The sequence below is a fragment of the Ixodes scapularis genome, unplaced genomic scaffold, assembly GCF_016920785.2.
Source record: "Ixodes scapularis isolate PalLabHiFi unplaced genomic scaffold, ASM1692078v2 PGA_scaffold0__279_contigs__length_252992795, whole genome shotgun sequence".
NCBI lineage: Eukaryota > Metazoa > Arthropoda > Arachnida > Ixodida > Ixodidae > Ixodes > Ixodes scapularis.
In genome coordinates this window covers 238,027,727-238,054,854 of record NW_024609835.1, presented here as the reverse complement: position 1 = coordinate 238,054,854, position 27,128 = coordinate 238,027,727, and the positions used below count along the sequence as shown (strand labels likewise).

The following is a 27,128-nucleotide window of genomic DNA, read 5'->3' as shown; positions in this document are numbered from 1 at the left end:
ATATTGCAGGATGTCTCGACGTGTTTGTGTGATTCGCGTAATGACTGGTGATTAAAACCTATGAACGTGTGTGTATAGACGAAATATTTGCATTACATGTAGCCGCACTGCAAGTCCATAAGTGGAAAAATAACAGTTTTAGATTCTTGTTCTTGTTTTTTTTTTTTTTTTCTGTTGCTTTTCTGTAAACTATTGCCATTTATTTGATTGAGGGGCGTTATCTTCGAGTTATCGCGTAAAACAAATTCAATTCCTTCAGACGCGTGAGTGAAGATCTGACGCAATTTCTCTGGATAGCATCGCATCGAGCGCTTGTCGTGCAACTGCTTCGGGACTTGTGTGTCTGCAAACAAGGGGGGTCTTGCAGTCTCGAACATGAGTTGCTAGATATCCTGTCGGTGAATTCCTGATGGACAGAGCGTGTTCTCGAAGCCTCATATTCAGGACTCTACCCATTTGGCCAACATGTGCCTTTCCACGTCTAAGAGGAACTTGATAGACAACCCCGTGAAGGCAGTTTACGTATTTGTTTGTCTGCTTCACACGCAGTCTTGGTGTTTTTCTTTCTTTTTTTTGCTCAAAATTAATCTAGAAAAAAATTTTTTTTTTTTTTTTTTTTGGTTTGTTAGCCCATAAATTGAAGCCAGCCTCTTTAGGTTGTGCTAGATTTTGTAGTCATGCGACAGAACCGTCGATCGGCGTTTGTTATCCGGGTTTCTATCACCTGCTCTTTTTTGGTTTTAGCATGCAAAGGCCGCATGCCTTGCGACCTTCGGTCAGGCCGCCGCGACGCGGGTTGCACGTAGTCACGGGGAACTCTCACAGCGCAGGACTGACCGGGAGGATGGCTCACGGCGTCTGGTGAGGTTCATATCGTCGACTGAACCGGACCAACGTCCGATTTTTATCGGGTGCTTCGGATCATTTCTAAAGGCTCGTTCACAGAGACTCGTTTTCTTACGTTGCGTTACGAAACGTCATGGGCAAATCTGTGCTTCGTATTTAGCGTGTCTACCAATTCTAAGAGATATCCTGGCACGGGACATTCGAGACACGAATATTTCGGTAATTTAGACGGAACGTAAGAAAACGCGTCCGTGTGAATAAGGAGTTTTCGTAGACCGCCTTTCCCCCTCCGCTAAGCCCTCCGCTACCCGCATGCGATACCCGGCACTCTACAGTCAAGGCCATGGGCGCGCACGCGCAGTAGCGTCTTCTTCGTTGCGGAGGGCTCAGCGGAGGGGGAAACGCGGTCTACGAAAACTCCCTAACCGCTCATTCACACGGGAAGCGGATCCGCGGTCGCAAAGCGGTTGCGAACGCGGTTGTATGAAGATCCAGTACAATTTCACGCGCATTTGATGACATCAAAGGCGCGTGCAATTGTACTGGATCGTTATACAAAGCGCCTTTGATGTCATCAAATGCGCGTGCAATCGTACTGGATCTTCATACAACCGCGTTCGAAACCGCTTTGCGAACGCGGATCCGCTTCCAGTGTGAATGAGCGGTAAGGGTTGAACCATAGAGTAATATAGTAAACGTAAAGAGAGGAGAGAGGAGCCGATTCGCGGCCCAGATAGTGCGTTTCATACCCTCCGCTACGTGGCGCTTTTCTGCAATTTGGTTAAAATTAATTAAAACTCTTTCTGTGAAAAGTGTTTATTTTTTAAATGGCAATGCTTTAAAATTGTTTAAAGTACTTAAAACGGCTAAATAGTTTAAATCAAATACGTCACAAAAACCACGTGATGAATGGCGCCTGCCATGGCCTGCCCGGCCTGCCTGCCTGCACGCCGTCGCCTCTGCATCATTCTGCATGGCCTCTGCTCGTCCCTGCGTCGTTCGTCTGTGTTGTGCGTGCCGTCCATCTGTGCTTTCTGCTGCATCATGTTCGGTCGACTTTGCATCAATCAAGGTGGCGCATGACCGCCCGCGTGCTTGCATGCTCGGCGTGAATTCGTGGAGCCGATCGGTTCGAGCTTCTCGCGCTCTTGTTTCTGCCGGGCTGTCTGCCTGCATTTGAACATGTGTGGATGTTGATTTTCGATGAGATTGTTTTAAAAAAAGAATTTAACTTGCGACCCTGCACACGACATTGTCCATGGGTTTACAGATGACGGTGTGGAACGAACCTCTAACATTGTAGATAGAGCCTTGGTTGTTATGCTGTCTGAAATTTCCAGGAGGTGCGTTTAGCCCCTTGCACACACTGTTGTGCACACTCCAACAACGTCTTCTGTTTAACGCAGTCTCCTCATTTCTCTCATTCGGGAGCCTAAAGGGGCGGTGCAACGATATTCAATGGGAATGTTTTTCACTTTACACGAGCTTACTGGCACTAGTGGGACTCAAGGATACTCGCACGCAACGCCACTGACCAAGAGACTCCTTTGTTGCGCTGTAAGTTCGAGGACAAAACCGAGTGTTTTCATTCAATCTCTCCTTCAAAAACCTGTTGACGTAGCTGGGCGGTAGCAGTACCGCCCAGTGACGATATTTGAACACGGCTCACAGATTGGACCCAAGCATGGCGTGGACACTCGATTTGGGCTCGTGATAATCGATAGCACGAGAAACATTCGGGTAGTGTCCTGTGTCCAATCGCTGCAATGACGACAACAGCCGAACCATAACAATGTCTGGAACTCAGCGCGTGTCCTGTGCCTTGCCAACCACAGCGCATGGCTATGATCAACATTGGCGGCATATAATCGGCTCCAGATCACGGGGCCGCTTGTTATGGCTGCAAGTTGAAGGGGTGAACTCTGCTCGCTTTTCTTTATTTTTTTCTGCGACTTCGATTGCGTGTGGTGAAAACGAACGGATATTTCACGGATCATTAACGTCAGGGATTCGTTCTAAGCGGTATTTGCGCAAAATACAAATATCAGTGCATCGCCCCTTTAAGACTGTTGGCTCTACAGTAAAGGCTGTGGTCTGTGGTTAGAAGGCTTCAAACGTCAGCTTGGTGTGTGTGGTGATAAGCCATTTCTTGAAGTTGACAAACACGTTTACTTTGTCTTTGATGTTCCACACCTTCCCAAAACAAACAAGAGCAATCTCCAAGCCCACAAACTTTGCACTGGAAATGAGGTCATTGAGTGGTCTTCTATTGTTGAACTCTATCGTTCTATCCATAAGATGAGCTTGCAATTGGCTCCGAAACTTACTGAGAGACACATTTTTTCAAGAGCCTTTCTGTAACATGGAAGAAAATTGTGCCCCACATGTACTGAGTGCCTCACTTTTTCTTGCAATCATATCCCTCGTTTATGCCAACGAACTTCCTGAGGCAGCCATGGCTACAGCCTATTTCTGTGATAGGATGTGCATACGTTTTGACTGTCTAAATAGCTAAAAAATTCAAGACGACAGGGCAGAAGTTTCGTCATGAAAATCGGAAGGGAGACTCTAAAATACTCGATTTTGTCCAAAAGTAACTCGGATGGATTTCAGCATGGCAGTTCCAAAGTAGGAGGCAGCCATAAGCCATCATTGGGTGGCAAGTTACTGTAAAAATTGTCCTCATGCTCTGGAATGAGCTTTCAAGCAGCTACGACTTTAAGTTCTTACTTACACGACGCCTGCAGCAAGACACACTTGAGAACGTGTTGAGCTATATACGACAAATGCTGGGCTGCAACATAAACCCAAATGTGGATCAGTTCACCTCAGGACTAAAACACCTCTGGATAAATAAACTGTTCAAACTGTCGGACAATGAAAACGTAGAGGATGACAAGGCTGACCTCCTAAAGGAGTTGCAAATATTTTCGCACCATGAAAGTTTAATTTCAGACATTGTGGAATGTCTTCCAATTGATAACTTCCCGCCACTAGAGGATATTTCTGAGCTGGCGTCAGACATCAGGTCTAACATAATTGATGACTCGTCCACTTTTTTTATTACTTTTGGGGCTATTTGATCAAGCTTTTGCTTGAACAGACAACTTACAGCTGCTATCGGATGAGTAATAACTTGACCAGGACTCACCAGTACTGTCTTGTTCCTAAAGCATACCACGTGCCTGGAAAATTCTTCGGGAACTTAGTAGTGCCATTACAGGCTGCCTTTCATTTCATTCAGCAACTAGAAAATCACTTTCTTCCCATAATAGAGAGTGCGACACATGTTAGAGGAGTCTGTGCCGCCTTGTATAGCACATTTTGAGGTCTGGGTGGTTTTAGCCTTTGCCCAGAGGAGTACCAGAAACGGTTTTTTAAAATTGTTTTGCAGAATACGCTTGTGTTGACGTGTTTGATTTCTTAACCGGAATTCGGACAAAATTCGGTTGCACTCTTCCCTGGTTAGTAAGAACGAGACAGGTTTAACTGTTAATAGTGTATTAACAGAGGCGGTTGCCAAACCAAAAACAAAAAGTGCTTATAAAGTGGGCGGAGCATCTTGCTCTCCAATTATTTGTTTCCCCTTTTTCCAGCGAATGTGTATCACGGCTCCCTAACAAACATATTTGTCCACTTTCTACAAAATTTTGATGGAAAATAGTGTATAGAGGCTAAAAATATTTGAAAGAAAATTTATCCACTTTTGTATCCACTGTCCATAGTTTCTTAGCCGCTTTTTTCTGAAGCCATATTTCTTTTCTGAACAATTTCGGGGAATGTTTAGGGACGTTGAATCTTGTCAGATTTCGAATAGAGTGCTCGTTGTTCGGTAATGGCTCGCCCGCAGTTAGTTTGAGGCTATGCAAATTGTTTTTTTTTTTTTATTTGCCGGAAATCGGGAATTTGTAGTATCCGGAGTGTGCTTCGCACTGTTATTATACTCTTATGACTGGTAATGATAGCGATGTCTTATTTATTTTTGCACTTACTTCCCGTACCCGAGTCGGCGTGAAAGTGAATGTATCATACAGCATGTTCTCCGTGGAAAGGTTTTGTTAACTTGGTTCCGCTAAGAATCGATTACGAAGTGTACGATATGCCGAAGTCCTTCATATTCATTTATTTTTGTGAGTATCGATCTCTTTCGTATAAAACATACAGAGCTTCTGAAGTAAATTATGTATACATGAATGTGGTTCAATAAAATGTGTTCGAACCACTTACTGTTGCTGACCCCAAAATGCTCCACCAGCCAGGAGTCAATGCGGCGATTGTGTAACTTCAGTGCTTTACAATAGAAAAAGAACAAGAAATATATGTACTTATGCTTTGTGAAGTAAGTTCAAATATTGTTTGACACATTTTGCATGGACTCTATTGTAAAATATAAAACAAAACTGCGTAATTACTAAAAAAAAAAAAAAAAAAAAAAAAAAACGCGGCTTCGGGAGTCAAGGAGCTCCCGAGAGCCGAGCGAGGCGGGGAGGAAAGAGAGAGAGACGGGTACCGGAGAACCGGAGCAGAAACGCCCAAACCGAAACCGAAACTAACTGGACCGGAAACGGAATGAGATTATACTTGATACCACCCGCTAGGAGCGCTACCTGTCACTGGTCTATCTGGGCCGCTGGGGCCTATGGCAGTGTCCGCTCTTTACCTTGTGTATATTACTCTACGGTTGAACCGAGCTCAACTTCTTACGTTGCGTTACGACGAGCCTTGTGTCCTTGGTTGCCACGGCAACTCACCGTCCTAGCTCGTCGTCACCGAAACATTCGTGTCTCGAATGTCGCGTGCCAGGCTATCTCCTTGAATTGGTAGCCACGCCCAATACGAAGCACAGATTTCCCGGTGACTTTCCGTAACGTAACGTAAGAAATTCGGTCTGTGTGAACGAGGCCTTAAGGTTTAAGGTTGCATGAAGTTCAGTGCTGAGATGGACGGTGCAGTTCGCTCGGACTACCGCTCTAATTCCTCGTTATTTTTCGTGTCTTTTTTTTTTTTTTTTCTCCTCTTTATCGTTTGGCGGTTTTTCCTTTTTCTTTATCTTTATTTGGCGCATAAAATTTCAATTTGTAAATTCGCTTTTTTTCTCATGTGGGGGTGATGGTTAAAACTAAAGATTGGAAATATTAACGAACGAAAATAAAGGGTCTGTGCGACAGTTCGGAATAAAATTGATCTTATCAGCAGCGAAAATAAAAGAAAGACCGAAACACTCACCTCTACTGGTGCGTGAGATTCTCCGTTCTTATGTTAGGCTATCTTTTTTTTTTTTTTAGACATTTATTACTACGCTTCGAGAAATTTTTGGTTTCCTACTTTTACGGCACGATTTCTTGCGTTAGTTATAGGTTATTTTAGTTCTTACTCAAAAAGTGTCATTTTTTGTGCGTTTTTTGCGCAGTCCTTAAAATTTTAATACCGTATCCACTATTCCTGTACATACAAAAACATACTTATATATAAATTGCCGCTGGAACAAAAAAAATTATCATTTTCTCTTTCCTGTCGGGCTTGTGTGCTTTCGTAGATCTATATATCTATATACATTCGACGTTATATTTCTCCTATAAATATCCTTCCCCGCGACGGCCGAGGTTTTTTTATTTATAATTATTTTGAGTTATTTCTTGCTCTTCCCATGTCTTTTTCCTTTTTTTGTTCGCCCTGCCCGTTTTTCTACGAAAGTTGCTCCTGAGGCAACGCCAGAACACAAAAAAACAGAAAACCTCTCCGCAAAATGAAACAGAAAGAACAAACCCCAGAGCCGTTTTTCTGGGGCCGCACTTTTTCTCTCGGTATTTGCACCGAGCTCCATCTCCTTTTCTGTTTTGGTACTACACCGGTTTTGTTTTGTTTTTTCCTCTCGGGGACTCGTATATTTCCTTTGTGTGTATAGAGCGAGCCCCTGTTTTTTTGCTTCTTGCTCGTCTGGGCAACAAGCTCGGAGCTGTCTCGAACTTTTGCCTTTTTACGTCTGCTATCGAACGGCACAAAATTGGTCTCTTGCGTTTGGCCCCCTCCTTTTTCATTTTTACTTGCCTTCGTCTACTCCGCTTCTGATTATTACATTTTGCTTTATTATTATTATATCGGTCTTTTTTGTTTTATCCACCAGGTTGTTTTGTATTTATGTTGTTGTTTTTTTACTTTTTTACGTTGATTTGGGTTCTTGATTTCGTAACGATCGATGTCGCCATTTCCTCTTCGTGGTTTTTACTTCATTTTGTTTTGTTTTCTTCTGCGTGCCCTAATTTTGATTCGTGTTTTTTGTCATCGTGTCGCCGAGCCGTTCGATGGTACCCCCCCCCCCCCCTCCCCCTCTCCCCGCCGTGTTCCACTGTACTCTATCTCACCTTACCGTAAACCGCGGAGGACTTTACGAGCCACCGTAGCCAATCCAGTGTGATGTGAGTGTCACGTGACATCGAAGAGGGCAGCAGCAACGTGCAGAGCTCCGCTTGGTCACGTGAAACGCTCCCAGCGCTGGATTGGCTAGGATTGCTCGTAGCTTCCATGGCGGTCCATCACCAGGTGACAGGGAGCCTAGCCCCCTCCCTCCGCGTACTGGCGTCCACGTGTCGCGAGTAGGCGACCGGCCGTCCGCGCCGAGTTCGTTCTGGGAGCGGGCGTCGGGGGTGTCACACTGTCCGGCGTGATCCTATATCGCAGTCGGTCTGCGTGCGGTAAGCGATTTTCCCAACCGATTGTCACAGTCTAGCCGTCGCGCAAAAACAGGTTTCCCAACATGGCACTGAGGAGGCTTTTATTTCTATCGTCTCGCTTCCATTTTGTTTGAGCGCGTTCTCGTCTCTCGCCGTGAGTTCTTGTTTTCTTTGCCAGCCTGTCTGCTTGTCTACTATACCAGTACGTTGTTGATTATTTTGTTACTCTTTTTTTTCTTCTGCTCTCACCCCTTTTTTTGCGTTTAGAGCTAGCGCCTGTCGATTTCTTTGCCTGCTGTAATTTTTCTTCACCCGTTTTCCAGGACCGAATTTTTCGACACTACAACGAGGTTTATTTTGGTGGGTTTTGTGGTCGTTATTTTCGCTTCGGCAAACGTTGCCTCGTTTTCGCGCGACCGATAAAAGGTTTGTAAAATTACGAAGGACGCATTTGGCATAGGCTGTATCATAACCCTGTTGTCATGATGACGGTAGAGCGAAATGTTAAATACATAAATGACAAAAATGAACACTCGTGTGCGTGCGTGCGTGCGTGCGTGCGTGCGTGCGTGCGTGCGGGGGAAGGGAACTGACCGTAAGTTTGGTCCGTCCAAACTTATGACAGGCATGCCTTACAAACGAGAACCGATGCAACAACAACAAAACCGGCCGAGTGTGGAGGGCACGTCAAAGACAACTATGGGCCAGGGAACCTCGAGGGTGAACGCTGGCTGTGCCGCACTTCCCGCGCTAGTCCGCAGCCTCAAGAACGTCAACACGTGTTCGACGGATGAATAACGTTGACGGGAAGCGGAGAGCACCCCTTAAAACTTCAGCATACGACCCGAAATACTCAGCACGCCGATGGCACAGATTCGTCACAACTCCTTTGGGGAGGCAAGTGAGGTTGCACAGAAGACGACGTCGTGAACTGCCCATTTGCTTTTTTCTCACGACTTTCGCTAGCTCAGACATTGTAACTTGGACGTCTTTGTTTCTACCTTCGGGTGGTTGTATTGTCCTGCTCTGCAAGTATACTGAGTCAACGCTGCTAAAACAACTCGGTTGTGGGAAGCTTACCATTGAAATCCGGACCGCTCGTGTCCACCGTGATCGAACTAGATACGATTACTGCGCCGACCTTAGTGGTGACTTAAAAGATAAAAGCTGTTTTATGACAGTGTTGGGAAGTACTTTAAGTACCTTGTACTTGAAGTGCTTTAAGTGCGTTGTACTTGAAGTACTTTAAGTACGTTGTACCTGAAGTACTTTAAGTACGTTGTACTTGAAGTACTATTTCCAAGAACGTTTAGAATACTTGTACCTAACTTGAAATACGTTCTATGAGTAGGCAATTCTACTTTACCTAAAGTATTTTTTTCTTGCCCTTTCGGAGAAAGGTACAACTTCCAACTTTGATGTACATTCTCCAAAGTTGTTCTTGTTAAAGTTGAATCACAAAATGATGTTTAGTCAACTCTGAAGCCATTTGACTTTATCCAATATTCGCAGCCATTTCCGAAAATAACTGATGCGCCCCTGCTTACTCTTGGAGCAATGCATACTAGTTAAAAAACAAGGGGAATGAAAGAGCATCAAGAATGATTGTATCAAAAGGTACTTGTGCTTCACTTCGAAAGCACTTTCTCATTATAGTACTTTACTTCAAGTAAAGCATCATAAAAGATTGTGTTAGAAAGCACTTGCACACATCGCGACACTGTTAGCGCGAACACGACATCGGCGGATTTTCGCATTTGACTTTTAAATAGTATTAGCGGGCACGAAATTTTATCACTTACATTATAGAACAAAATGAGCTCTTTCCGTAGCAATAACAACTTGGATGGCATCCCTTGGTTTCAAGAAAAAAAAAACAAGAAAAATCGGCGGTCGCTTGTTTGCGCTAACAGTGTCGCGCTCTGTACCTTTCTTTAAGTGTAAATTGCATTTATAGTACTTTATTTCAAGTATTTCAGGTGCACTTACTACTTTAGATGAAGCACATAACCTCTCATTTACTTTGTACTTTACTTCAACTACATCTTAGATTTCCTTTACCCAACACTCCTTTAAACTATAGCTACTGCGAGTTGCCACTGCGGGATGGCGCCACCGGCCCTTGTGCGACGCCACTGTACAAACATACGTAGCCGTTCAGTTCCCGGAGTGGCCGCTGCGGGAGAAATGGCGAAGGCGCTTCTCGGCGATTTCGGAGGGCAATTCAAACCAACGCCCTACAAAAGAGGAAAGAAGAAACACCGACCCTTACACCTCCCACCTTAAATTGGTACGGTGGGAAGAGGCGTCAGCTGTTTGAACTTCCTCTCTTCGATCGCGGCTGGTGACTGCGATGGCGAGGCAGTGGCCGCGACGACGAGTTGATGGGACAACTTTACATTTACTTACAAAGGACCGGTGACCGACACACGTCTGTGACCGAACTTCGGGACTTTTTCCGCAAGACTCACCCGACCCGTTCCTTGTTGGTCCGTCCCCAAGGGGACACATTCCTCCCGCCTGGCGGCGCCGCGCGCCCTCGCGGAGGGCTCGTGCACCAGCAGCAGCCTTCTCCTCGGAGAGGGGTTTTTCTCGGCTATGCCGGCGGGCGGCTCAATATAAAATACTGCTTATGGTATACTGGCACGCGTTCGAATAATCACTAGGGCTGGGCGTCGATTAAAAGTTTTAACCAGATTAGTCGCCACCGTTCAATCGATACTTAATCGATTAATCGTTCTCCTTCATTTCAGTGCATAATCTTCTTAGAAAGGTCAAAATTAATATTTTTGTTTGTTATGCCTTTGCTGGATGTGCGATTAACAGCGCAATACAAAATTTCATTAATGAATCAGCCTCAATGTGTGGTTAAGAACAGTTCAAGGACACTCACAGTCAGATTTTCACTTTAGCTGCATTAGGTAAAGACGTTCGTTGAAACTCTCCGTCAAGAGCGACCTTCTTTGTTTTATCAATATAATCCCTGCTACTCTACATAGACACTCAAACGGCCACGAAGTCGCCGGGACATGTGTCTGCACTTGTCAAGAGTTATGCACCTTGCCCCTACAGTTCACTTTAGACTAAAATTGACCTAAAGTCTGCCCTTCATACAGGTGTGCTCGTCCTCGTCTGCGTGGCGACAGCGTGTAATTTTTACTCTTTTTTTAGATCGTCAAACTCTTCCCGATTGATTGGTTAAAAAAAGTGAAAGCTGCTTACAACTCCCTGTAACGCCGAATTAGAGCGCAGCTCTTGAGGAGGAGGAGGGAAGGGCACTGGGGGGGGGTTAAACTAACCAGGGGGGGTCACGTGACCTTGGGGGGTCACGTGACCTTGGGGGTCACGTGACCCCCAATGCCGATGATGTCATCACTGACGTCATCAGTGACGATGACGATGCGGGTACCGATGACGTCATTAGTGACGTCACTGAAGACTTCACCAGTGATGATGACGATGACGATGCGAATGTCGGTGACGTCATCAGTGACGTCGCTGATGACGTCATCAGTGATGATTACGATGTCGATGCGGATGTCGGTAACGTCATCAGCGATGATGACGATGACGATGCGGATGCAGTTGACGTCATCAGGGATGATGACGATGACGATGCGGATGCCGGTGACGTCATCAGTGACGATGACGATGTGGATGCCGGTGACGACATCAGTGACGTCACTGATGACGTCATCAGTGATGATGACGATGTGGATGCCGGTGACGTCATCAGTGATGATGACGATGACGATGTGGATGTCGGTGACGTCATCAGTCACGATGACGTCATTGGGGGGTCACGCGACATCGGCGGGGGTCACGTGACCTAAGGGGAGTCATGTGACTTCGGGGGGTCACGTGACCTCGGGGGGGGGGGGGGGGGGTCACGTGCCCCCCACGAGGTCACGTGACCCCGGTGGGGGGCTCGCGCGGTGCATTATGGGACATTTCCCATGATGCACCGGGGTCACGTGACCTCGGGGGGTCACGTGCCCCCCCACGAGGTCACGTGACCCCGGTGGGGGGCTCGCGCGGTGCATTATGGGACATTTCCCATGATGCACCGGGGTCACGTGATCTTGGGGGGGTCACGTGCCCCCCACGAGGTCACGTGACCACGGTGGGGGGCTCGCGCGGTGCATTATGGGACATTTCCCATGATGCACCGCGCGGTTACGCCGACGCCGACGGCGACGCCGACGGCGACGCCGCTCAAGCCGGAAACGGGCCCCTAAGAGCTGCGCTCTAAAATAATAGCACGATTAAAGCGTTAGTTGATTAATTGGTAGGTTAATCGATCAATTACCAAACCTTAGTAATCACTACTGCGTGATGCACCTTAAAAACCAAAAGTTAGTGGTTGTACTGCACTGGCTGAATTTCTCATCTACAGCTAAGAGACCGATTACCCGTTGAGGCGCACTAGCATCAAGGCCCTCTAAACATACAAGCAACACTATTAGAGCGCAGCTCTTAGGCGCCCGTTCCCGGCTTGAGCGGCGTCGGCGTCGCCGTCGTCGTCGGCGTAACCGCGAGTAACCCTCGTAACCCTCGAGAGGGTTACGAGGGTTAATCTCACGGCGGTTACCCTCACGAGGCTTACGAGGGTTATGAGAGTTACTCTCACGAGGGTCACGAGGGTTATGAGAGTTACCCTCACGAGGGTCACGAGAGTTACCCTCACGAGGGTTACCCTCACCAGGGTCACGAGGGTTATGAGAGTTGCCCTCACGAGGGTCACGAGGGTTATGAGAGTTACCCTCTCGAGGGTCACGAGAGTTACCCTCACGAGGGTCACGAGAGTTGCCCTCACAAGGGTTACTAAGGTTACCCTCACGAGGGTCACGATGGTTACCCAGGTCACGTGACCCCCCGGGGTCACGTGACCTGGGGATACCCTTGAGGTCACGTGACCCCCCGTTGACGTCATCGCCACTGATGACGTCATCAGTGACGTCACTGATGACGTCACCGGCATCCGGATCGTCATCGGCATCATCACTGATGACGTCATCGGCATCGTCACGTGACCCCCAGGTCACGTGACCACCAAGGTCACGTGACTCCCACAAGGTCACGTGACCCCCCCCCCCCCTGTATCAGTCGTGATGTGTCAAGCCAACAACAACGTTTATTCAGGAAGCGATTAGTTATATAGTACGACGCGGCTGCGCGGTAGCGCAGCACGTGTCAACAGTTTATCTGTTAACGAGATATGACATCGCGGTTTACATGCAGCGCGTGCGTGACTTGCACGATACATTTTCCTTTGTTTCATAAATAACATTAGGAGTTCCAATGGTAGATGGGATGCACTTGGTTGAAATTGCTGTCGTATTGCAGGCGCTCTGGTTGACGGGTGTGCCTTGTGGATCGTCGTGGGACCGGCGTCAGGGGGTGGTCCCGCAAACCCGGCGTAGGCGGTCTTGTGGGCAAGGAGGCCGGTGTCGCTCTCAGTTCCTCGGTTGAATCCCCGCTGTCCGAGTCGTCACTTTCAGCAGTTTCTTGTTGAAGCGGCTCACGTGTTGCAAGAAGATGTTGCCGGTTGCGTCGCAGCAGCTTGTTGTCTTCGGTAACCACCCGATATGATCTTGGCGCAGCTGATCCCAAGACCCGAGCTCTACGAGTCCATGCTTTGTCTCTCACCCTCACGACTTCGCCTTTCTTGAGGTCGGGTAGGTTCTTGCCTCGGGTGTCGAGCTGGCGGTGTTTAAAAACACGCCTGCTGGGTTGATGGCTGAAGTCCGGGATTCGACTGCGTAGCCTCCTGCCTTGTAACAGCTCTCCTGGCGACCGACCATCCTCCAGGGAGGCAGATCGATAGCCCAGTAGCCCCAGCCAGAAGTCTTCATGGGCCTCCTCAGTTTTCTTCAAGATCCGCTTGACAATTTGCACCCCTTTCTCGGCGAGTCCGTTCGACCTGGGAAACTCCGGGCTCGACGTCACATGCTTGAAGTCGTATCTGGATGCAAAAACAGCGAACTCATGAGACGAAAATTGGGGCCCGTTATCGCTGCAGACCTCTAGTGGAATTCCGTATCTTGCAAATATAGAGCTCAACTTTGCAATAACAGAACATGCCGTGGTGTTCGTCAGCTTTTCTACTTCCGGAAAGTTCGAATGCGCGTCAAATACACAAAGATACGAACTTCCGCCATGCTGGAAAAGATCAACTCCCACTCTGTACCACGCATGATTCGGTGCTGGCCTTAATATGAGGGGCTCACTTTGCTGCTTGTACGTATACTTTCGGCATACTGAGCACCCTTGTAGCAGAGTTTCGATGTCCGAGTTGAGTCCTGGCCAAAACACCAAACGTCGGGCTCTTGATTTGCACTTGTTAATTCCCAAATGACCTTCATGAATACGTTGGAGCATCTCCGGTCTCATGGACTTCGGGACCACAACTTTGCTACCCTTCAATACTATTCCTTGAACCAGTGACAACTCAGACACAAAAGGTTTCAGCATGCCGTCAATGTCACCCTTGCCGTTCATGTAACAAATGACTGACTGCAGGTCTGCGTCCTTCGCGGTCGCCTCAGCAAGGCGATCCAGGGTTTTCTTGCTTACCAAGTCTGAGACGACGCTCACTGCGTGGACTTCCACGTCTTCCGTAGAGCCGGCGGTGTCCTTTGTGGTAACTGGTGACGACCTTGATAGCATGTCGGCCAGCAGTAGCAGTTTTCCTGGTACGAATTGAAGGGTATAATCGTACATCAGTAACCGCAGAAAGAAACGCTGAAGTCTCGGGGGCATATCACCGATTCCTTTTGAGGCAATTGCTAACAGTGGACGGTGGTCAGTTTCAATAGTGATCTTACGCCCGTACACGAAGTGATGAAACTTCTCGCAGCCGAACGTGATACCCATCGTTTCCTTTTCTATTTGCGAGTACCTCTGTTCTGCGTCAGTCATAACGCGTGATGCGTAGGCGACCGGCCGCCAGCTGTCACCATGACGCTGCAGAAGTGCAGACCCTAATCCATTCCTTGACGCATCTGACGAGATCTTCGTATCTCTGGCTGGATCAAAGATCGCCAACACGGGCGTGCTGGTAAGCATTAGGCAGATATCTTTCCATTCTTTGGCGTGGTTGTCTGTCCATTCAAAAACTGTTTCTTTTTTTATAAGACTGCGCAGAAGTTCTGTTTTTCCTGCCAAATTCGGTAGGTACTTCCCAAAGTAATTTGCGACTCCAAGCATTCTATGCACTGCTGTCTTTTCTGTAGGGCACGACATCTCCCCCAGTGACGTGATCAATGCCGAGCTCGGCCTTATTCCTTCTTGGCTGATGACGTCACCGAGAAATTCGATCTCAGTTAGCCCAAACTTGCATTTTGCGGCGTTGAATGTCAAACCCGCCCGACTGGCTAACTGCAGTGCGTTCTTGAGGCGTGAATCGTGCTCTTCTTTAGTGGATCCCCAGATCAAAATGTCGTCAATATATACGCGCACCCCTGGGGACGGATCAAATATCTCGCTTAGAGTTTTTTGGAACACCTCGGGTGCCGACGCAATCCCGAATGGAAGTCTCAAAAACTGGTAGCGACCAAAAGGCGTACCGAACGTGCAAATAGCCGAGGTATCCTCATCCAAGGGAATTTGGTGAAACCCAGAGTTCGCGTCGAGGCGTGAAAAATATTTAGCTCCTGCTAGTTCAGCCTCAATGTCTTCCCGCTTAGGCATCTGATAGTGCTCGCGCTTTAGACACTCGTTAATGCGCCTGGGGTCCATACACACGCGTAGTTTTCCGTCTTTTTTTCGTACAATGACCAATGGACTTACCCAGTCCGTTGGCCCATTGACTTTGCGGATGATGTCAGCTCGTTCCATACGCTCCAGCTCCTCTCGAAGAGGCTCTCGCAGCGCCAGAGGTACTCGTCGTGCCGGTTGAACTACCGGTGTTGCGTCATCTCGCAGGACCATCCGATACTGACGTGCCAGGCAGCCGGTACCCTGAAATAGCTGGTGAAATTCTGTCACTATTTTCTCGGTATTGCTGGTGTTCACAACACTCACCGAGCGCGACACAAGTCCCAGCGCCTCACTTGCTAGCAGTCCGAGTAGTGCCTCGCTGCCTTTTTTGACAATGAAGGAGTCGATGTCGCCGGACCGATTGTCCATTACCACTCGTAGAGTTGCAACCCCGATGTGCTTGATGGCGTCCCCGCTGTATGATCGAAGCACAGAGCCGCTTGGTTTCAAGTTCGCCTTGTTCCTGCACCTCCGATAGATCGAATAAGGCAGCAGGTTAGCTTGGGAGCCCGTGTCCACCTTCAAGACGACTGGCTGGTCCGCCACCATTGCTTGGATGATCCAGTCCGCATGGTTGCCGACGCTGTCTATCTTCAGGTCGAGGATGTCGAAGGTCTCGTGGTCTTCGCGTACTTCCTTCACTTGCGGCCCTTTCTTGCAGCAAGCCGCAAAATGGTTAGTACCTCTGCACAAGAAGCATGACCTTCCAAATGCCGGACACCGTCCTGACTCGTGCGGCCGGTTGCACTTGGCACATTTGTACTGTTGCTTCTTTTTCACCAGCGCCACTTGTTTTTCCGCCTGCGCCCACACTTCGTTCTGCTGGGCGGATACTTCCGCTGCTTTACAGATCTGTTCAGCCTTGAGCAGCGTTAGATCTTTTTCTTTGAGCATTTTCTCTCTCAACTTTGAATTGTTTGTACCGAACACAATCTGATCCCGAATCATTGTGTCGGTCAACTGCGCGAAGTTACAACCGCGCAATGCTTGTTTCCTCAATTCACGCAAAAAATGCTCGAAAGGTTCTGCTTCAACTTGCGTTCTTGTTCGAAAGATGTACCTCTCGTAGACCTCATTCTGCTGTTGTCTACAGTACTCCTCAAACTTGAGTGCGACCGTCGCGTAATCTTCCTTATTCTCGCTTTCGGCAAACACAAAATTGTTGAATACCTCCAAAGCGTCATCCCCGGCTACACTCAGCAGGAGAGCGGTCTTGACCGATGCCGACCTTGGTTCTTTGGCTGGCTCCGTTGCCCTCAGAAAGAGCTCGAATTTCTGCTTGAACAGGTCCCAGTTTTTTGCGATGTTCCCAGACAGCAGCAGTGGCTCCGGTGGCTTGAGTAGTTCCATAGCTATGGTGACTGACGTCGTTACTTTGAGCTACCGCCGACGTGGACGGCATCCCACTTCTGACACCATGTATCAGTCGTGATGTGTCAAGCCAACAACAACGTTTATTCAGGAAGCGATTAGTTATATAGTACGACGCGGCTGCGCGGCAGCGCAGCACGTGTCAACAGTTTATCTGTTAACGAGATATGACATCGCGGTTTACATGCAGCGCGTGCGTGACTTGCACGATACACCCCCCAGGTCACTTCCCCCCCCCCGTACCCTTCCCTCCTCCTCAAGAGCTGCGCTCTAATTCGGCGTTACAGGGAGCTGAAAACGGCTTTCATTTTTTTTTCTTTTTTACATACACTCTGAATCTTACACCTTTCCAATAAGAATACTATTTGGGTTATGATGCTCCAAACAATATTGAACACCAAAAATAATAGGAATATATTTAAAACGATCAAGCGCAATTTGCAATTAAATGTGAAGCTGCACACAGCAAAACATAGCACCAGAAGTGGTGAACTCGCCTTCGCATCGCGAAACTGAAGTAAAATTCAATGTTAGATCACAAGGCACCATGAAGTCCCATAATTTCGCTTACAATGAAACACAGCGAAAAAAAAAAATCTTTGCGGAAATGATGCATGTAACTTCCAGCAGAAAGCAATAAATAACAAAATGTATTTGCCCAAATTGGTCAACTATACGACACCAAACCATTGACACAAGACCAACGGCTGCGCCCAGCAGCAAGAACTGTGTCGAAAACCATAAGCAATAATCACAAAAAAAAAACAAAAAAAACATACCACGCATATAAATTAGTTTCTCACCCACACACAGATGCAAACACTCGCCAACATAAATGCAGTTCAGATCAGAGCGCGTACAAAAAAGTGAAATAGGTGGCTACCGGCGTACCTCAGCGATCCCGGCACTGTACGCTACCACGCTCGCGTGGGTGGGACCGCTTTTGCATCGCCACCGTCAGCTGACAGAACAGATTTCCTAGCAAACCTAAGTCCCCTCGTTCGCTTTTCCCGAGCCAGGAGCCATCTCTCTCGCCGAAGACCGCTCCCACCTACAGACGCTCTTGTACTGGTTTCCCCTGCCGCGAGCCCTGTCCTCCGAGGTGCTTGGACCTTGAGATCGGTGTCCCTTCGAGCGACTTGCCCTCCTCGCCGCCGCTCGTCTCAGGAAGGTCCGGAACCTTGTCCTCTTTCCTCGGGCTGACCATTGGACACTCATTAACGAGCTGCCCCACCGCTTTGCAGGCGAAGCACTTCCGTTGCTTCTTCCCTCTGGGTTCATCTTTCGAGGTTGTTTAGCCGCCTGCGTCCCTTGAGTTTGAGCCACACCTGCGGGGTCTACGCAAATCCGCTCGCTCTCCTCGAAGTGTTTGAGGCAGATGGAAAGCTTTTTCGGCTTCGTCCACTCGCCGCACTCCGAGAAAACATCGTGCCTTGCCATCTTCGCTAGGCTCATGGCCCCACGCCATGAGCCTCGAGGCCTCCTCTGAACTTTAAAGGGATCATGAAATGATCTCGGGTTGAAATGTTCGTAACTTTGCAGTGGGGTGCTTGTCCAAGTCTGGCCCAAGTGTTACTCGCACCGACCGCCAGTGATTAAGGAGCCTCTTTTTCGCGGTGATATTGCGGGGATAAAAGGGGACTATTTCGTTTACTCGTCCCTTCGCCAAGCTTGAGACGTAATCACTCGCCTGACGACAGCCGAGCGCGGCTCATGGGTTGAACACGAGAACTGCGTGAGCAATCTACTTCGGCTAGTAAAAATCAACGCCTCGGCGGACACTCGGGTAGTGGCTCGTATTTAACCACTGCGGGGGTGAGAATAGCCGAAGTCTAACAATACCTGGAGCTCAGCACGCGTTTTCTGCTTTGCCGACCGAAACGCGTGGCTGTGATTAATGTTGGCGGCTGTAGGATAGGCACCAGGCCACGTGGCCGCTTTTTCTGGCTCCGAGTTGAGAGGATGAACGATGCTTATATTCCTCAAAATTTTCTAACGCCTTCCGTTCTCTAAAAAAAAAAAAAAATCAGGGCATTTTTATTTAGTTGTAAACGTTGGGGAGTGATTCTAAGTAGTATTAGGCGAAAGCAAAAACAAATTGTTTCTTGACTTTTTTTATAACACAATCCATATTGGCGAATCAGAGAGGGATTTCCGCCTCCGTTTCTCGCATGTCTGGTACCACTCCGCGCAATATTTTCAAGAATTGTAAAAAAAATTTTAAATTTGTGTCCGCACTACACTTCCGCTGTCCCGCCCTCCCGGATTCACCGACCTTACGAGGAACTAAGCTTGGGTTCAGCGGTGACTACAGTTCCTGGAACTGCTATCTGCCGTTCGGATCCCCCGCCGGAACAATGGCGTCACCACGCCGCCTCGGAGTTCGGGTCGGTCGCCTTCCCGGCCATTATTCCGGACGATGTTCCGCAACGTCATTCTCTATGTAGCCGCTTCTTGGGTGATCGGAAACTCGCACCGTCCGGGTCCTCCGACGCTTGCAGCTCGTGGGTTCCGCTGCTCCCAAGATGGCCACCGCAGCCGCCGTTCACTGGCTCGTCGCCACCGAATCCTGCCACGATCCTGCCGACTGCACCTGCAAAGTTCTTTTTGTTGTGAGTAGAGGCGTCAGTTGTCGAAAGTCCTCTCCCCAATCGCGGCTGGTGACTTCATTGGCGAGGCAGTGGCAACGATGACGACTCGAGGAAATAATTTCTTTACATGGTATTTACACTCGGCCGTACGACACACGTCCACGACCGCCAACCGGCCCTCTCCCGCCCGAACTTCCCTACGCCGTTTGCAACGGGCCGCAAAATCTCTCCCGAAGGGCTACGGGGACACTAATTTCCCGACAATTAAGGACTCTTCCGCGCTTTACAGGAAAAATTTCCGCGCTAAATATAGCGGGGAATTTTTTCCGCTATATTTAGCGGGGAAATTTTTCATGATGCAACTCGCGGTTACGCCCGCTTGCATTACTACCATAATGCAACGTGTGCAGTTACGCCGACGCCGACGCCGCTCAAGCCGGAAGCGGGCGCTAAGAGCGGCGCTCTAAAAAAGAAGACGCACCTATTCTTAGAGATATCGGGGGGGGGGGGGGGGGACACCCCCCTAAAATATGTCTATTTTTCTCATAACTAGATAACGATATATCCGATACTCTGTCGTCGCCTTTGCGCATGTATCTTACCGTTATCTCGTATCGTTTTCGGAGATATCAGGGGGATATACTCAAACTCCCTGATCCGGGATTGCATTTGGTCAGCTTGTCTGACGCGTTCGGCAGCTTGCCAGACTACGGACGCGAAGTCGGCATAGGTGGCCGTGAGGGGACTCCGGACACCCGCGCGACCCTTCTCCACCAACTCCGCAGCGATGGCGACGTCCAAAGCGTCCATGGCCCGTACTCCAAGTCCACTTGGCCTGGCTGGCGCCAGCAAACATGAGGCATATGCTTTCTAGCTCCCGTCTCGAAAATTGGTGCGGCAATAGCCCTGGTGAAGCTGACGATCCGCCACGATACCGGTCCCAGCTAGGGCGGTTGACAGTCAAGTGCCGGAAGGAAGTACCAAAAATAAGGCGGTCTTTGAAGGGTGCTATCTTGCGGCCCTAGCGTAATCTACACGGCGATGTCCCGGTACCTTGTCCAGCCTGGTCCCGCCGTATAGATTAGGGTCCCCGGTCTCTGGGGAGAATGTAAATAGCGCTACCGTAGATCTTGAGTGTGAGAAATATAGAGAGAGAAGAGGAGCGAGATGTCATGGCGTCACTTAATCGCAATACCTCCTGATAACAAGGCCGGAGGGCCGAATTTTCGTCGTCACAAAGAGAGTGCGGCATTAACGTTCGACTAAGACTCGTCTTCAGTCAGTGAGGACACAAGCCTCAGCCGAACGCTAATGCATCACTCGTTTCCAGTCCCTGCCGCGCGATTGTCCCTTTAGGTGACGGTGGAATTTCAGCCCTCCAGCTTTGTCATCTGGGAAGCATTTTTATCAGGCGTTTATTCTTAAAAAAGCTTCTAGGTGTCCACATCGGGCGGTTGCTAGTCGACAACGTCGAAACTCTTGAGCACGGAATGAACCGTATTTTGATACTAGAAAGAGGGTGTCCAAGATTGCATCGTCACAGGAGCTATTACTGCTATATACTGTTGGGGATTGCGGGGAGGCGACGGCGACGACAGCTTTGTCACCGATACCTAGGGCGAAAACTGCGATTTCAATATTCCGGTTTCGTAGAAAACGGAGGATCCTCGCGACAGTCGAAAGGACTGATAGTCTGGTGGAAGGCGAGAAGTGTTAAAAGACTGCTTAAGAAATGTGCGTTTGAACCGGACAGACTGCATTATTAGGGTCTATGTCTTACGTCGAGACAGTTGCTATGCCAACCGAGGTCCGCGTCATGCGTAGCTGTCGTGCACAAGCAGTCGTAAGAGAGTTGGCAACGTTCTAGCTCAAATGCCTAAGCCTACGTATAGACGTTGCTTTTCAAAATTCACGCTATCGCGTGTCGCCGATCTGCAGCAGTTTCCCTGAGTTCGTTTTTCTTAGGCTCGCACCTGGAACCTCGCTAGCTCTAACTTGCTATAAAAAAATGCGCAGTTCTAGGCTATTTTTCGTGGCAGTTTCCACCGTCCTTAGTTTTCTTATTAGATCAATCAACGGTCTTTATTTTGCTCTGCTTCATTCAGAAAGAGGACCAGATAAAACCCGCTGACGTTTTTAATGTTGGCTGGGTGGTCCTGGTCAACCTAAAAAAACTCGTCTTAAACTGAAGTCCCATCGCCCCCTTCAAAAAATCGCCCGCACTTTTTTATTTTTTATACGTCCATAATTTCTTCTTTCCTTGATCGAAGTTTTTTCCTTTTTAGTTTTCCTTTGATTCTTTTCGGTCTCTGCCCGGAAAAGGTTATTTTTGCCTCTTCTGAATTTTACTACTCAAATCCTTTTACAGAATTTTTCTTGCGCAATCTAATCTCCTGGGTTCCTCGCCGCACTCTCCACCTAGGCCACGGCCTCATTTTCTGTAGCGTTTTCATAGATAACTTGTTTGTTGACTTCTTCATGAAAAAGAAAAAGAAGAGTGCGTTTTACTTTTTATCTTAGTTGTCCACTATATATTTTTTTATTACGGTCCTTTTATTTATTTATTTTTCTCTCATTTAGTGGCGGGCCACGGTTTAGGCGGAGGCTTAATTTTGCAGTCTTATTTGCAGGTTTTGATTTGTCTTTTTCCTACTGCGTTGCATATGCATATCCTGTTTTGCGGGACTTTTCTTCGGTGGCTCTCATATATGCATTCTGTGCACGTTTCTCCGCTCGTTTGTTGCTTCTTCGACATCTGATAATAACCTCGTGTTTTGGGTCGAGCTCCGGAAGATCCCCTAAAACAGGGAGTGGGTCTCCGCGGGGTCCACGTGATCCTGATTATAGCAAACACCACATCGCCGCCTTCGCAAATATCCTAGCACTTCGACGACTCGTCCTTGGCAGGCAGGCTATAGAGCCACAATCCTAATGCTTTACCGCGCTTGTTAAATCGAAAGAAATCGCAAAAATTAGGCTTTCATGGTGCGACATTCTGATTCAGCGTGAAACTGTGGCTAGGTGGTCGATTTGTTTCGTGTAAGTATCCAAGTGAAATTTACACCCCACCTGACTGAGTGCACTAACTTCGCAGTTCACTAGCGGCTAGTAACGTGGGACGTTCCTTCAAATCTCGCGCGCTTTCATTAAAGCTACACAGAACTTGGACACAATATTGATGAAAGCTTAACAATGGGACATTTCTCAAGACACTCTTGGACTTTTTTTTTTAGCGTTGGCACACAAATTTAAAGTTTAAAAATCTAGTTAATTTCTGTTAATCAACTAGCTCGGTACTTTACAGAAATGTATCCTGACTTTCTCAATAGGATTGCGAACAGTGCCGCGTTAGATCGACAGGTGTAGCGCGCAGCAGCTTTTTCTAAGTCTTTGCACGAGTTAGCTGAAACGATAGCAGAATGTTAGAAATATATAAGCCCAAAGGCCAAATACTGACTTTCGCGCTATTTATTTCTAATATGCATATGCAACATGCCCTCCTTAATATTTCGATACCGGAATGCTTATATTTCTGAGGCATCTCCAAGCTCGACTGGCATCGCGTTAACATTGTGTCATGGACGACAGACATTAGTTCTTTGCTTCCAGAAATCCTGGGAACTGTTCCTCCCATGACGATAGCACCGCCAACGCTGCGGGCGTCACTGAGAGTGCGATAGGTAAGCTCGCCAACCTGTTCCAGGAAATGGCCAAGATGGTCTTGGCAGGTTGAACTTGATACGAGAGTTCATAGGTGTCAGGAATTTTTCTTTTACGTAACCCGTAATTTAGTCTGTAATATGAGAAGGCCGGTTCGTTTGCCTTGGGATGAGCTTGTTCAGACCCCCCCCCCCCCTTTTTTTTTTGTGTGTGTTCATCGACTGCGGCATCACGGTGTGGTTTTCAAACGAAGCGTGGAACTTCCAGCGCTTGGACCATTCAGTAAATCCAGAACTCATCTTCGCTGGGGACGAGTCTCCCGTTATGTTGTTCATCCTAGCCATTTGCTGTTCGTGTCCTCGCCTTCCCTCAGTGTATCTGCCTGCCTCTTAAGCCCGTATCTCTACCTTCGCATAATCCTCTTTCTAATCGCTTTTTTGTGTGTTTTGGTTTTGGTTTTGGAAACAATATTAGACCTGCTTCGTCCAAGTAGGGCGCTTTTCGGGTCTTCCGGATAGAAACAAAAGAAAGCGCTAACGCTAAAAAGGGGATCGCATAGAAGCCGCCCAGGCGCAGTTCGTTCTTTCAAGCTTCGTTCATTTTCTAAGAGTGCCATCTATCCACAAAAGTAGACACGAAAAGAGAAAAGAGACGAAATAAAATACACTGACGACGGCAAAAAAACGACAAAAAACAGAAAGAATAAAAACTGGGTAGAATCGTGAGTGCAGAAATAAAATTGTATTTTTATAGCTACACCTTTTTGTGTCTTGTCTACTCGCGCTTTTGTACATCGGTGAACTCTCCGGCTCTCACCCATCCTTTATCTTCGTGCTTTCGACGGCATTTGCTTTTCCCTCTTGTGTGTAGATAGGCTCTTCTTCTTGTGCTTTCCGTAGTTTCATTTCGCCCGCGTACTAACTTACTCTTCTAGATAACGAAGAAAGAGAAAAACAAGAAAATAGACCTTCCGCACACGCAGGCAGTTTTTATTTTTTTCCCCCTCTTTTTATGAGCCATTTTATTTATCGTTTGTTTATCCCGCCAAATTTCTGTGTTTCCTTACTATATTTTTTTCCGGACACGATCGATATTAGATGAAGAAGGAACAAACGCACAAAAGAAATGCGCAGAAATATCTAAGCGCGGAAGTAAAATATCCAAACAGACCTAACGTGCACACACACAAGCGCAGCCACACGTCCCCTCGTAAAGTAACACTGTACACGCTAACCGATGGAGAATAGAAACAAGCAGCAAAAATATAAACCTAAAGGTGCATAAAAATAGGGAGGACATCGAGCGACTTATCGATTTTTTTATATCTTATTTTTTGGTGTTTGTTACGTTTATTGTGTTTACTTATATTTATTTCGTAGATGGATTTTTGCCAATGTTTTGCCGCTTTTCATCGGCGTAGAGGAAATAATACTATAGGAAGAAACATGGCCTGGTCTTTTCTTTTTTTGACTATGTTTTATTCGGTGCGGCAAAAAAAGGGAGAAAGGGATAAAAATGTAAATTTTTTTTACTGATCAGGAGCTGGAGCGCCCCTACTCTCTACATCATTTGCCTTTAAAATTATTTCCCCTGTCAATTTCTTTTGTATTATCTGTTTTGTTTTTATTTTTTTACTGTTTCCTATTGACGACTTGCCCGTCTTACTTCTGAATATGGTTTTGTCGTCATTTATATTCAGGTTTCTTTTTAGCCATTCAACTTCACCACCGAAATGCCGAAGTCTTCCGAACCATATATTTTTATAATATTTTAAGGGTAGGTAGGAAGTCGAGCAAACAATGCTCTACTGAAGGACACAAACGTCGGGGTGTTATGTGAGCCAATAACGTTTTGTCTGGTGTAGCCGTTCGGCCCACCGCCGCAGGAATGCTCGCATGTTCCTCACGCGATGGTGGTGTCATGCGAGCAGTGGCGGTTGCTTCCGGCGAATGCTCACCTGCTGCTTCGGATGTGCAGGAGTCCAGCAGGATGTCTCTTATTAGCAGCAAAACTATGAATCGGGACAGAAAGCATATTCTAAAGATCAAGATTAGCGCAGTTGTTATGTAACTTTCATTTCTTTTTAAACCACAGGGCTTTTTGTGAGGAAATCTAGTGATTTTAGGTGATATGAACGTTGTTATTGTTTAGAAATATCATGATAATAATATAAAGAGCTCAATAAGCCAAAAATGCGAAGCAATGTCATGTAACGCGTATTTTTTAAAGAATATTTTGCTTATTTTTTTTTTAAATGGATTGTATAAAGTTATCATGAATTAATCTCAAATACACAGAAAACTAAATTTAGTGCAGTGCTCTCTACATAACGCAAAAACCTTGATAGTAGCTTTATTTGTTTTGTCTGCATGTCTGGTGGCGTTTCTGGGAAAGCTTGATTTGTGAAATTTATCGGGCAGAGTGCGAATGTCACTTATGAAAATAGTGACCAAAAGAGTTATGGACTGTCTCTAACAAAGAGATCCCAGGCCTACCCCCGTACCTTGCAGCTTTCTTTTGAGAGTACCGATACGGGCGAATCAGAACTTCGGTAGCGCTCACGATCACTTTTCTCAAAAGGAAGAGCTGGGGGATCGGTGGCCGAGTGGGCCAGCGCACACCCACTAGGAGCACATGGATCGAAAGCTCGTGCTGCAGATCCCAGGGATCCTGGGTTCACCCCGCCACTGTCCGTTTCCATCTGGAAAAGCATCGTAGCCCCCCCCCCCCCTCCCCCCCCCCTTCCACGCACACACCCACACTGTCCTCTTAAGATGGAAAGGAGTACTTCCTTCTCTTTCGCATCTGCGGGAGTTCCGCTCCCCGAGTCGGGAACGCGGGGAAACCTCCTTCCCGAGCGGCAGTCGCGGGCACCATCGAGAGCAAATGGATTCCCCCGGATCAAGTATAAACAGAACACTTATAAACTTGTTTAGAAGTGCAAAGACAAAATACTTCGTCAAAAGACGCATTTAACTACAAATGCAATTACAATTTTTGTTTTCGAAAATATTTCTTAAATGTAAATTCGAAAACAAAAGAAGACTCGCCTGCGTACCTCCTCCAACTTCGCAGCCAAGTCAATCCAAGTGCAAATCCAAGAACGAGGGACGGGGCGTACTTGTCCTCCACGCAAGTCGAAAAAGCGGGAGTTTCAAACTTGAAGAGGTTGTGACTTCGACTAGATTACGTCTTGTAGCGTAAATATCGCCATTATTTTTTTTTTTTTGCCGAAGATTTTTGTGGCATGGTTATCTTCTTCTTTAATAAATGACAAAAAAAAAAAAAAGAAATTGGAGATATTGGTTGCCGTTAAGGCATGGCATACTATCCAATTAGGCTGTTTAAAAATACACTTTTTTTGCAGTTACTCTTTAAAGTGCAGTCGTATGAAAAAAAAATGTTTCTAAAATGGGAGTATACTACGTGGCTCGTTATTTCTTAATTGTTGTTGGCAGTACAGAAAATCAAGTGGAAAACAAAACAAGTTGTTGACAATGTTCGGAGTGTTCCGGCGTAGAAAGATTGCTCGTTTTTTCCGGCTTAGGTTGAAAACCACGTGTTAGCAGTCGTATATGGCACTAGCACATTGCTTATCTCAAGAAGTAGTGCTGCCATATCTCAAAGGGAGACCGGCCTCTGGCTGTCTAAACAGGTGTAGCCCAAAACAACCCATTTCCGTTTGAACCCGTCCCGTTTCCATTCGCTGTCGAAAGGACCTTCCCGTTTGAACCGTTCCAGTTTCGATCCGTTCCCCAAACACCCTTGTTATTTGTACCCGTCACGTTTCAGTCCACCCCGTTTCAACCCATTTGTATAAGGCCTTGCACATCTCAACCTCTTCGCGAACACTTTCCATCGTTCTAGTCCAGGTCTGCGCACCTTTTCTGCTTAAGAATACGTTCTCAAATATTTTTGCGGGTCAACGTATTTTTACTATATACAAGTTTTTCAGACAAGCTTCGACGTAATATATTCCTACTTAAACCACTTAGCGGGATTGTCCGGTGATATCCGAAAGTTACTACGTTTTTGCGTTGTGCACGCAAAATGTGTCCGAACATAGTCAGACGTGATATTTATTTTATTAAAAGGCGCACCAATATTTGTTAAATCAATTACGAACATCCATACAAAACTGCACACCAACTTTCGCAAGTATGCATGGCTGGCCGTATTTTAACGTCAAGTCAGGCATGGGAACGTCAGAGTCGCGGGCGTTTATTCC

The 27,128-nt window shown here is 47.2% G+C and overlaps 1 protein-coding gene across 1 annotated transcript; it reads right to left on the bottom strand.

Moving 5' to 3' along the window:
- Positions 1-12,806: 12,806 nt before the first annotated feature.
- Positions 12,807-13,478, bottom strand: LOC115319457 (the record flags this gene model as incomplete). The annotated part of the gene is made up of 1 exon (XM_040213135.3): positions 12,807-13,478. A coding segment is annotated over one exon (672 nt), but the record flags the coding sequence as incomplete, so codon positions are not given.
- Positions 13,479-27,128: the final 13,650 nt, after the last annotated feature.